Source organism: Colletes latitarsis, chromosome 5, assembly GCF_051014445.1.
Source record: "Colletes latitarsis isolate SP2378_abdomen chromosome 5, iyColLati1, whole genome shotgun sequence".
NCBI lineage: Eukaryota > Metazoa > Arthropoda > Insecta > Hymenoptera > Colletidae > Colletes > Colletes latitarsis.
The window spans coordinates 28,167,123-28,180,320 of NC_135138.1; the positions used below are offsets into that span (position 1 = coordinate 28,167,123).

Sequence of the window (13,198 nt, forward strand, 5' to 3'; positions counted from 1 at the left end):
TCTGCTAACCGCCGTTGGTCTTTGCTGATCTCTGTCAGCGTGTACTTGTCTCTGCTGAACTTTCCTGGCCTCTGCCGAACGCTACTGACCACAGCAGGTATTTCTGATAATGTATAACGATTAATACTTACTACTGCATGCCCCTACAAGTCTCTGCTTGCCTTTGCAGGTTTCTGCTTGCCTGTGCATACCTTTGCTGGCCTCTGCTGAACACTGCTGACCACCCCTGATGCTTCTGACATTGTATAACAATTACTACATGCTACTGTTCGCCCCTGCTGATCTCTGCTTGCCTCTGCATGTCTCTGCTCGTCTCTGCTGACCGCTGCTGACCACCTCTGATGCTTCTGACAATATATAACGATTACTACTTGCTACTATTCGCCCCTGGTGATCTCTGCTTGCTACTACTGCTGACCACCGCTTATATTTCTGGCAACGTACGATTACTACGACTCCTGCCTTCCTCTGTTAACCTCTACCAGCGTCCCCTGGCCTTAGCTGGCCTAAGCTGGCCTAAGCTGGCCTAAGCTGGCCTCTGCTGACCACTGCTGACCACTGCTGATCACCGTTTATATTTCTGGCAACGTATAACGATTACTACTGGCTACTGCCACCCCCTGCCACCCTCAGCTGACCTCTGTCAACATTTCCCGACATCAGCTGACCATCGCTGACCACTACTGACCGTTGCTGACAAATTGTGACACGATGTAATATAATATAATAAGTTTATATGTATTAAAGTGTTGTATAATGTAAATCTATGGCAATAAATGATATAATTTCAAAGAATTCTACGTGTTCTCATCATTTTTACCTTTCTTTTCCTATCGAAATCATTCCCTTAGTTATAAGACACTCCGAATCTTTTAAAATTTTCTAAGTCCCTCGGAAAGATCTTAAATTTCCCGCGATTTCAAATTACGTAATATTACGTAACATTACATAATTTTTGCCGAGAAATTCCGGCCGGAGAAATTTTGAAGAGCTATTACGCAATATTACGTAATATTACATAATGTTACGTAATATTATGTAATTTTTGCCGAAAAATTCCGGCTGCGAGAAATTTTGAAGAGCTATTACGTAATATTATGTAATATTACATAATGTTACGTAATATTACGTAATTTTTGCCGAAAAATTCCGGCCGCGAGAAATTTTGCCGCTGCCTGAAACTTCTTGGAAATTTCAGGGATTCCGAGAAGTTTCAGGGACGCCAGTAAGTTTCAGGGATCCGAGAATTTTTAGAAATTCTTAGAAATGACGGCGGGAAATTTGGAGAGGGGAAGAGGGGTAAAAAATGATGAGAATACATAGAATTCTTGAAAATTATATCATTTATTGCCATAGATTTACATAATACAAAACTTTAATACATATAAAGATATTATATTATATTACATCATGTCACAATTTGTCAGCAACGGTCAGCAGTGGTCAGCGATGGTCAGCTGACGTCGGGAGACGTTGGCAGTGGTCAGCAGAGGGTGGCAGTAGCCAGTAGTAATCGTTGTACGTTGCCAGAAATATAAGCGGTGGTCAGCAGTGGTCAGCAGTGGTCAGCAGCGGTCAGCAGAGGCCAACGGTGGCCAACGGTGTCCAGCAGAGGCATACAGAGGCAAGTAGAGTCCAGCAGAGGCAAGCAGTAACAAGTAGTAATCGTTATAGGTTGTCGGAAGCATCAGGGGTGGTCAGCTGTGGTCAGCAGAGGCTAGCAGTGGCAAGCAGTGGCAAGCAGAGTCCAGCAGGGGCAGACAGTAGCAAGTTGTAATCGTTATACGTTGTCAGAAGTGACAGGAGTGGTCAGTAGCGGTCAGCAGAGTCCAACGAAGGCAGGCAAAGTCAGTAGTAATCGTTATACGTTATCAGAAATATAAGCGGTGGTCAGCAGAGGCCAGCAGAGGCTGGGAGAGGCTAACAGTAGCCAGTCGTAATCGTTATACGTTGTCAGAAGTAACAGGAGTGGTCAGCAGAGGCCAGCGGAGGTTGGCAGACGTCAGTAGTAATCGTTATACGTTGTCAGAAATTCCAGGAATGGTCAGCAGCGGTCAGCAGAGGCCAGTGGAGACCTGTTGACGGGAGGTCGGATATTAGTTGTTCAAGAGCGAGAAGGGAAGTGTGAGCCTTTCTCTCTCGACTCCCACGAGACGGTCCGAACTTACTTTGGGCAACTTCGGAGAATCGAGAAAGAGGGCAAGCGTCATTTTGCCTTTGTCGAGTTTTCGATACTCCACGAGCTCACGTACGTGTAATCTGACATAGTGTGAGAGAGCACCTTCGTTGCTTTTTTGGCATCTCTGAGACACGACCCCTAGCAACAGCGTGCGTGTTTTGTTTGTCCCACATAGTTACCCAAAGGCTAAAGCTTGAAATTAAAATCAAAATAAAAATTAAATATACAATATAAAATCTTTTCTATATTGCAGAAGAGAGGGATAAATTGTAGTTAACTGTATTATGTACAATTTATTTCTGTTACAGATACAATTATGGACCGTACAGCTTTCATTCTGTTAAAAAATAATAGAATTTCTGTAATTTCATTTTCTGTCTCATTTCCTCTTGTGTTCATTTCTAAATCTGTTGATAACGTTGCGAGTGACACGGAAATGGTAATGGGGCTCTAGAGCCTCAGGGAATCGGGCCGAAAAAATACATTAGGTGATAGGTCTACTCGTATACCTCGTCTGTGATACCAGCTTCCATAAAATGCATAGTCTATTCTATATAAGCAAGTTTTTAGTCAATGAAATGATGAAGAGTAATCAATTTGATATCTACGCGGCTACTGCGTGTACATTTGTAAACCTTTATTTCCAACGTTTATTTATAAATACATGTGCATCACTGTAGCGAATGCTGTATAAAGTACAACAGTAATATTACATCCTAAGTATACGTTATAAAAATTCAATATATTAAAATCTATTTTGTATGTACATTTGGCAGGTACGTTGAAGCGTGCGCTTCCGGTATAAAAAGACGTTATTTTATTACAAAATATGCGAAGATTATTAAAACGTTCAGATTTTAAAGTAACAATTGCTATTATCCTCTGTCAAATATTTTCAACAATTTAATTCTCATCCTTTGCTCTCGCGTGACTGTATATAAAACTATAATAAATTAACACAATAACGAAATAATATATTAAGATATATTACGCTATAAATTATCATAAAGTGTATAAATAAAAAATGCATATAAATTTTAGTAACAGGCGCAGTTAATTCATTTATAATGCATGCTATCGTTAAATAAAGTTTATCATTTTTTGCAATAACAAAAACAAGAATGAATTAGATCGATAACGGAGAAAAAATTAATTTACGGTTTAATAAATAAATTACAACGGAATATGAAGTATTTTTCGTTTGTCAGAAATTGATAATTAATGCAACGTTTTAGATATATACGAAATTAAAGTACTTTTTATTATATGTATATTTGCAGAAACTATGTAAGATAATTAACATAATAATCAACAATAATAAGTATGTTAATCATTTTCAATTTTCAAGTTCTCGTTGGAATTGGAATTTTTATAAAAATACACGTATATTAGAACTTTATTTATATTATACTTTATGCGCGTTAATATGATATATTTCTCAGTTGTTATTTAATATAGTATGTCTCTGGTGTTTTGATAGGAAATTATTATCGTATCGACTAGTAAATAAAATTATAATTGACGCAGTCGTAGTATTTGCAAAATACATTAAATAGGATACTGGTTTTCTTATTAACAAAATAATATACTTTACGAGATAATATTGCACGTCCGGCCACTTTATAATTAAGCTACGAGTAAATCCTACGATGGCAATTTTCAAGCAGTGTCGGTCATAATTTTCATTACCTAAATGTTTACATAAAATTGTTTAGAAATTATTAAATAAATACTGCTCTACATTTACGATCGTAGATGTTTTCGTATTATATATTATTATAAATATATTAAATTTCGATAATTTGCAATCATTAGTTACATTAAGATTCAAAATAATCTACGCTAACATATTTATTTATTATCAGAAATTAATAATATAAATTAATAATATAAATAGTATAAATATAACAAGAATGTTACTGTAATTATATCTAAATTCTTGTGCCAATCGGTTACTTCAAACAATAAAATTTTAATTCTATTGCTAGTTGTAGCCTCAAGATTATTGTTTAAACAACTGTAGTTATACATTTACCCGCTTGACGAACTTCTAAACGCGTGTGCGTTTGAAATTTAAATGACTAAACTAAATCTAAATTATTTAGATTACATTAATTTACTGGCCGCATTCGTTTGATTAGACAGGATTTGAAATGTCTGACGTAATGAAACAAATATTATCGCATGCTCTCGATTTAAACCAGTGGTTTTCAAACTTTTTGATATGAAAATTTCCTTCAACACTAAACCTACCATGACCGATCATTTGACCGGTTGAACGATTTATATCATTTTGTAGAAAACAGGACAAAATTTGGAATTAAATTCTGACCAGCTTTCAATGTAAATAGGAAATATGTAGCAAAGATGAAAGGAGAGAATCTTCAGTGTCCACTATCTTAGAATAGTCTAAGAATGCATATTAAAAATAGTAAAACTTTAGGCGCGTGCAGTTTGGAAACTACTAGTATTTTATAAATAATTGAGACATTGGTAGAAGCGGCAAAGCTTCCTTTTTAAAATGGCTTTTGGTTTATGTCGATCCGACTTTCCGTTTTCAAGATATCGTAATTTATGTAAAAAGGTATTTTTCTTAATTCGACTGTCTCACTGTCCGGCTCGCGTATAATAGCTTATTCACGCGTATTAAAAATAGTAAAACTTTAAACGCGTGCAGTTCCGAAACTACCAGAGTTTTATTAATTATTGAGCCACCGTTGGCAGCGGCAAAGCTTCTTCTTTAAAATGGTTTTTTGTTTTTGTCGATCCGACTTTTCATTTACGAGATATCGTAATTTATGTAAAAGGTAATTTTTCTTAATTTGACTATCGCTGTCTTCGTCTAACGCGTCGTGTCTACTAACCGAGTGACCGAGTGACGTAATGTGCGAGTCACGTGTGGTCAACGACCTTGACAAGGCCGTAGTAAACAAACGCTTCGGACCCTTATATCTACGAAACTAGCCACCGCATCGACTTGAAACTAAAATCGCTATATCTCCGGAACTAATAAAGCTATCGACTCGTACAAACGCTCATTTTAAAGGGTATTTCATCCTCTATCCGATGAATGCAATAACTATTCTAAATTATGCTGCCTTCTATATTTATTTTAACATTTACTTTGACACTGTCCACCCAAAGAAGTTTCAGCAATTCCTATTGATCATACGACTGATGTGCGATAAAACTGGATTGTAAATTGTTTATTTAATTGAAAATGAATTTAAATTTGTATACATGATGTTTGCATAATTACTAGACAGCCGGTCATAATAAAAATGGGTATAAAAGTATCGGTAGATTTAGTGTTAAAAAGAAACAAGACAATTTTTGCATCCCAAATTTATACAGAAAGAACTTCCGTTCTTTCAACGTAATTGATTCAAGATTAAACTTATTTTATAACATAAAATCGAGGAGCAATTTGTTTCTACTTTTCTCGTCGAAATTTCAAGCAAATGTACCACGACTTCTACGTCGTAACACTTGCACGAATCTTCCCCCGCTAACGGTCGTTAACCAACCCTTCGAATCGCGTTCGAACGAGTTCATGACGAATAAACTATGAACCGTTCAGCGACTCAGTAAAGTGTGTCTCTCGCTGAATTTCGAATAACGTAACAATATTAAACTGGCTCCCTGATAGTTCCACGCGGCGGAAGAACAGTGATGAAACTCTCGGTCTCGCTGTCGCTGGTGCTGAAGTTCATCCTCTCCGAGGCTCCGTTCTCGTTCCTGGCGACAAACGACTGAAGGTACGCGTTCCTCCCGGCGATCTCGACCCCCGAATCTATGCTCTTCGGGAAGCTGGCGAATTCCGACAGCCTGCGAAAGTTGCCAAAGAACACGCTGTCGGTTCCCACGCTCTCGGCGCCGCTCTCGCTGGCTCCGTCACATACGGACTCGGTCTCGTCCGTTTCTGAGACGCTGCTCACTTCGTGACCTAGCAGTCGTTTGCGCGACCCGTTGCTGTCCGTGCTGCTCAGATAGCCGCTGTCCTCCACCTTTGCCTGAGGCTGATGGTCGCCGCAATTGCTCGTCGACTCGCAGCTTTTCGACAGCTTGGTCGATCGCCTTCCGTCGTCTCTTCTCTCCGAATTCTCCGAACGAACTTCTCGAAGACGACATCGACACAGAAGCCTCCTCTTATCCTCCCGACTAGTCTCGTTCCAACACGTCGACAATCGCTGTTTGCAGTTACCAGAATCTCCGGGACACGCCTTCCACTTTCCTAGTTGGTGTCTGCAGGTTGTCGTCGACCGTTCGCAGCAGAATTGCGACATGCAGGGGCATGGATCAGTGGTCCCTACGTTGAAATAGTCACTGGGGACAGGAGCACCGTTGCTGGTCGTAGGGTCACCCGCTTCGGCAGGACTCCTGTCCCAGCCGTTTTTTGACAGAGACACGTTCGTTGACGGTTTCGCGTCCTTGACGCGCCGTGGGGGCTTCGGGTGCTGATAGATCTCCTCCGTGGGCGGCATCGGGACCACGTCCGGCTGATTGTTGGGCTGTCGTTGTCTCTTGGCCTGCCTAGTGTCGGGCGTCAGGTATTTGCACATCTTCCAAGACATGGTGTCCTCCACGTTCAACGAGTTGGTGCTGTCTGTCATGTTGAAATCTTTAGCTGATTTCAATCTGGCCTCGTAGATCTCGCGAAGGCTGCCGTAACCGCGCTGCAAACAAGCTTCTTCGTTCCTCGCGGTGGTCTGATCGCGAAAGCTGCCCTTGCTCTTCAGGAGTATCTGAGCAGGCCTCTCGAGAGAATCCACGTAGATCTCGTCGGGCACCTCCTTCTCATAGTTCACGTCGTCGTTGATCTTCAGCTTCATCGGTTTTCTGTCCAACGTGTCCGGTTCGTACTCGGACTCGTCTTGTTTTACATAGTTCTCCGGTGAATCCTGGACCTTGATGGTCAGGTGTCCAGGATTTTCTGGCTCGTATTGGATCTCTGGACCAGAGTCGTCGCTGCAGGCTGGACTGTCGTAGCCGTCGTTCACGTACACCTCACTCACCAGCGAGTAGCTTTCAGACCTCTGCGACGAGATCAGCTCGGGCAGACTGTTGTAATAGTTCCTTTCGAGCACGTCCTCGTTCAGCTTCGAGATCGTCATCTCACCTGTCCTGGTGTTGATTACCGCGTTCTGCATCGTCAGTTCCTCGTCCATGGGCAACGCGGTGGACAAAGCTGGGCTCGACTGGTCGGTAGATTCCGGTGACATCGACGACTTTCGACTACACTTCGCACGCTCCAAACTGTCCACCTCGTAGTCCGTCATGTTCCCTGATTTCGACTGCTGTTCCAGTACCTTCGTGCCGACCATCTCGCGGATCACAGCGTCCATGATACGTTTCGCCGTATTCTTCGCGTTGGGAAGCTCGTTGATCATGTCCGGCAGCTCCTTCTTCGTCGAAGTCAAAACATCGTTTGATTTCTTCGCTGATTTTCGCGACGAGTTCTCGTCGGGCTCTGTCTTTTCCACTTCTTTGTTGTTTTCGATCTCAGTCGATGCAATATTCTCGCCGTTCAGTGTTTCTGACGTCTCCGTTACAGCAGCGTTCTCCTCCATCTGCTCGATGAACGAGTTCTCTATAGCCTTTCTCACCTTAGCGTTTATGGCGTCGTCGCCGCTGGGACCAGTCGTCGCGTCGTTATTTTGTTCACTGTAGTGATTCGTTTCCTCGAACATAGACTTGGTGGAACGTCTGGAGATGCTGTTTCGATCGTCGGTTGCTAGGATTTCGCTCTTCGCGACGTGCTGAAAGGTCCTCGATAGATTGTCTTTCCACGAATGCAGACCCATTCCTTTCAAGCTCCTTATTTCCAGGTCGAAGTCTCGCTTAGCCAGCTCCTTCAGGTACTCTAGATTTTTGGCGAAGGTACTGGTGTTCTCTTGAAACCTCTTCCGAGTCTCTTCTGTGTCTCGCCAACGACGATCCGGCGTTCTGACGTCCTCCAACCACGCTCTCACCTTACTTTCACCTGGACTCGGTTGATCGGTTTCCGAAAGCATGGATGTGCTTTTGAAGGAATCGGTGCAACCGGGGCATCCTGTGCATCGCTGAGACTTCCGTGACTTTGCGATCGAACCTTGAACCGAACCCGACGACGATCGTTGTTGATTCTTGCTTGCAGAATCGCATCGATCCGAGTTGTTCTCTTCCGGAATACCTGGATCGTTGACAGAATTTATAAAACTTTATTCTTAACACTTTTAAAATAAATTTCATTTCCACTTTTTGGATTAGATAATTTTCTTATTTTATATAGTCATGACTTGAGCAGCCTGTTTTTTTGTTCTATTTACCGATAAGGGTAGGAACGAATTTCTTCGCGGCCATTTTGTGCTTGGCAATAGAGATAACCTCCCGTATCTTGAGAAGGAACTCGATGGCTGCTGGAGGGGGAGCCTAGAAAAATACCGGGCTGTCCTTAATTATCTAGGAATTATCCAAATTTATGTCGTACAAAGTGAATTTATTTATCATGCTTAGGTTTATAGTACAGAGTTTTCCAGTAAGACTAAATAACAAAACAACGAGCATTAGATTACCTTCTGCAGTTTCTATTTTATTTCAATTCAAAGTTCTATTTTTTTAAATGGAGAGTTGTTAACTTACCAGCAACAATTGCCTATCGAAATAAGCAGGATTGAAGTATAATTTTCTTCTCTGGGCCCCGGGTAGAACAGGAATATCTTGTTGATGGGGATTTTCAGCGGTTTCCACGACACGTACATCCTCCTCCGGTATTCTTTCGCCTAAGAGCGACCCAGAGCCGAAACAGAGCTCGGACTGTTCCAAATAGACACAGTGAGGGTGGATGACAGCCGACGTTACCTGATGAGAACGCATAGTCATTGCACGTTTTAATAAAATCGTTCAAATTCGAGAGAAGGAACGTACGTTCTCGAAGCCCTGTTCGCCATCACTGGCCGGAAGTTCGTCGCCAAGGTCGCTTTCCGTCAGGCCGCTGGTGGTGTCGCTCTCGAAGTGCCTCGAAGCAGCGAGCAACGGATTGTTTTTCACTAATCCACTGACTTCACGGCCAGGCGTTAGGTTCAATTCCGGCTCTTCGATAATTTTTCGTCTGGCCTTCTTGCTGTGAAGATACAGGGACACACTTGCAACGTATATCAGGGCCAGGATTACAGATGATAGACCGATGGCCGTGTACTCCGTGGTGGAGAGCCCTTGAGAGAGTTGCGTCGTTGAAGAAAACGTCACTTCTCGAACGTCTGGGCAGAAACAATGAAGCTTTAGGAATCTATGGACGATGGAACGACAGGAATAATAAGCCTCTTGGGCCACTGCTGATTACTCACTGCTTCTCGAGGGCGAGCCAGCCACCCTGAAAGCCACGCACGGCGTAAACACGCTGGGAAACTTCGATTTCGACGACGCGTCCCTGCAGACTAGCTTGGCTGTCACCACGCGACCCTCGGCTGCTTCTTTCAGACCCGCTTCACCGATCCACTGGACCCAGAAACAATTTGTTAACGATGATTAACAGCGACGACAAGGGTTTAGAATTTAATAGAATTAATTTAAGTAAGGGGTCATTTTTATAAATTTTTTATGAATTTTTTTAAACCGAATGCTATACGTCTAACGTTGTGATTCCTTTTTGTAGTTTATTTGGCTACATTTTAGTCGTACATTTACATTTTTTGTGAGTGATAATAAAAATATCATAAAGTGACTAATTTTAAATAACAAATATGGTATAACATATTACTGTAAATTGTGATCTCGTTATTGTAATACAAGAAATAGACACAAGTCGTAGGTTACAAGTGCAACTAGACGAATTGTGCATGGACCTGCTGGGACGAAACACCATTTAATGCCTCGAATCGCAAGGGGTTAATCGGATTATTGTTCGAGGTCGGCTTTGCAGCAGCAAATGCGTTTAATTATGACTTCATAACTGTCCTGACGGGGTAACGACTTATTTTATACCGTCGAGCGTTATAACGAGCTATTTATTTTATACCAACCTGCAGGAATGTTCTGCCCTCGTCTCGAAACAGCCTGAAGGGTGGCTCGGTGTCCGAGAGATTCCTCAGTTCCAACCATCCCGTTCGACCTAATTGCTGAGCGCCAGCAATTCCGCAAACCGGGGTCGTTACACCTTCGTTCATCGTACAGAAAGATTGGTCAGCCGATAATAGGAGATATTGCATGGCATAAGGAAGACGTTAACGTTGATGATCGCGTAAATTGAGCCGATGATAGAACGGAGAGATAAAGAATCGTTTACGCTGAATTGTTTAGTCGAGAAATTGATGTTTTCGAATTTGTTGCTCGAGTTATGTGCGTTTAATCCGTAAGGGCTCTTATTATAAGTTTGAGACCTAATTAATATTTGGTATTTACGAACGAACTCACCTTCGAATTGAATCTCTGCGTGGGGGTAGATTATCTGGCCACGTTGGGGCAGAAACACGTATGGCACTCTCTCCACTTGACCAGTGCTGCTGACGAAACCCGCGACGTTGCACTCTAGAAAAGCACACAAAGAAATTATTTATTACGCTCTGAAGTAAAACCTTTGGTTCTTAATTAGACACTGAATCTCGATTACAAATTCAGGTTCAACAAAGTGAATTGTAAATGAAGTTTTAAGATCTTCCCTGAAGCATTGCTTTTTTTAGTGAGTGTCCAAAACCTTGCAGAAGTATAATAACAAAGTTTGGAAGCCGATTATTTTAACAATTAAACAATTTCAATTGTATACCCAACGATACATTTTCTTGTTACAAAATGTACCATGTTTCAATTTCAAGAATAACGATTGTATTTAAGAATCTGAAGTTAGAATTCAAGAAAATAGTAAATATCCATCATCATTATAAATTTTGTGTTATGTTTGTCTCGTAAGTAAGGAATTTATATAAAATTCTTTACTGATTTTAGTATTCAAATTATCGTGAAATTATAATAAAAAAAATTATATTCTTAACGTTGAAAAAATTAGAGTTTCCTCCTGCTGTGAACCACTGTGGACCACTTCTGTTTCTCAATTATGAAGATATCCCGGAATTATGGAATGTCAATTCCTCGTTCGAGAATTCCCCGCGTGATATCGAGAGATTATTGCAAAACAGAGTCGTTTAATTCTTAATTAACAGTCACTGACCAATCGAAGGGAGGGAGAAGTCGGTCATAAAAATGTTAATAGTACGGTCGACGACGGCTAAATAAGTAAGATCATTTTTTTTTCTCTTCATAGTGAATATATTTTTATTCGTTTCGAGTATTGCCGAGGCATCCTATGTTCGGGGGTTGGATAAGGGTGACAGACAATAAGATTCAACATTTGAATTTTTCTCCTCGCGAAAGTAGGACACCATATGTCGGACGTATTATCAGAAATGACGTGTTTATCTCTTGCGTCGTTATAATAAATCTGTTCTTTGCAAATATGTACGACCTCAATGGGTTCCAGAATACCCTGCTGCTGCGCAAAGATTGCATGATTGGAATACAAACGAGCGTGTGTAGCAATTTCTTACCAACCGTTCTTAATTTTGTTCACGAAGATTTAACGAAGTTAAAAATTTCTACATAAATAACATCTTCAAGAATGTAAATCCTACATATTTGGGAAGTCTTTGTAAGGCTTTATTGACAAGAATACCAGCCTCTTTTAACAAATGGTACCACTATTGTTTATACGTAGGAACGAAAAATAACAGTTACCCAAAAAATTTTTCAAAAGAGAATCATTACATTAACAAAAAGTTATTCGTTAATTAAATCGAAGATAGTAATCGTAAAGACGGTTATCTCGATTTTTGATTTTAACTACATCATAATACATTAAAAATTACATCGAGTTTAACACATTCGTTTCATACCAGACATTCTTCGCGACGAAAGAGAATTTACGCGAAAGTACATTCGGTTAGACCTAACGAGGTGTCTGCGGTCGATTAGGTATCCCAACAAGAAACTCCTTTAGTGAATACCGCTTGTCCGTGCGTTGGAATCACGATCAGAAAAGGTAAATCGCGGCTCGTGTTCCTAATGGTTTCACTCATCGCGTGACTTTAACAGGCACGTCCAGTTGGTAAATTAATATGTCAGTTTATTTAATATCCAATAAACGTTTGCGACGAATACAAGTAAAAATTACCGACAAACAGTCAAAGTTAAGAAAAAGTAAGCTTGATTTGTTTCGCCTGCTGCTCGATCATATCTGCTTCTCAATGCACAATTTGATTGCTTAAAAGCAAAAAACATAGAGTAACAAACGTGACGTATTCAAATTCTATTCGTGGCATACAACACGCTTTTACGACATGGTGGATCAAGTAATTAGCGTCGGGGTCAAGCGAAACTGTACGATCAGGGTGTCTTCGCCTTGAATTGGTAAACGTGCAAATCAATTCAATGGCATTTTCTCTTTTGGTATCCGTGTGTCGTTTCGTGCGAAGGCGCGTATCTTAAGAAAGTCGAAAGATGTACGAGACTCTCCCCATGAGCTTTCTCCGCGAGGAACAATGATGCCCTACTAAACGTGACCAGGCCAATTGGCTAAGTTCGTAAGGATTCTGTTTGTCGAGTGTCTCCTCCTATGGTATCTTGTTGCTGGAGTCGCTGGATATGGTAGTCGTACATGATTTGCGGTACATTGGACAGTGTACCCGACGGAACCATGGGAAAGGGATAAATGTCACGTTGCAGTTAACTGAATTTCAATTTTCGCTGCACCAACGTTTAAGTCTAACAATATGTGGTCTATGAATCTTTTTAGGCCCAGGTATCAATTTCTTTCATTTATAATCTTATTTTTTACGATATTAATGTCTCATTTCTTATGTACTTCGCGACTTTGATTGTATTTCATGTTTTCTAATAAAAGAGCGAAACAAGCGTTACAACTCTAAATACATAAGTATTTCAATAGTTTTTGGTATAACTCGGGAACAAAGCGGATAAACTATAAAAGGCAAGAGCTATAATAACATTCCAGGTATCCAAAAGGCTGTGACGAGTATTCCCCAAGGCATT

The 13,198-nt window shown here is 40.8% G+C and overlaps 1 protein-coding gene across 1 annotated transcript in view; it reads right to left on the reverse strand.

The window, feature by feature from the left end:
• LOC143341964 (uncharacterized) overlaps positions 1 to 13,198 on the reverse strand; it is a 208,775-nt gene that overhangs the window by 132,395 nt on the left and 63,182 nt on the right. Inside the window, exons 4-10 of the mRNA XM_076765411.1 lie at positions 10,571 to 10,684; positions 10,180 to 10,313; positions 9,505 to 9,655; positions 9,086 to 9,417; positions 8,801 to 9,019; positions 8,488 to 8,590; positions 5,090 to 8,351 (exon numbers count right to left, since the gene is read on the reverse strand). Coding sequence (XP_076621526.1) covers positions 5,809 to 8,351; positions 8,488 to 8,590; positions 8,801 to 9,019; positions 9,086 to 9,417; positions 9,505 to 9,655; positions 10,180 to 10,313; positions 10,571 to 10,684 — 3,596 coding nt within the window. The 3' untranslated portion in view covers positions 5,090 to 5,808. The remainder of the gene's footprint in view (positions 1 to 5,089; positions 8,352 to 8,487; positions 8,591 to 8,800; positions 9,020 to 9,085; positions 9,418 to 9,504; positions 9,656 to 10,179; positions 10,314 to 10,570; positions 10,685 to 13,198) is intronic.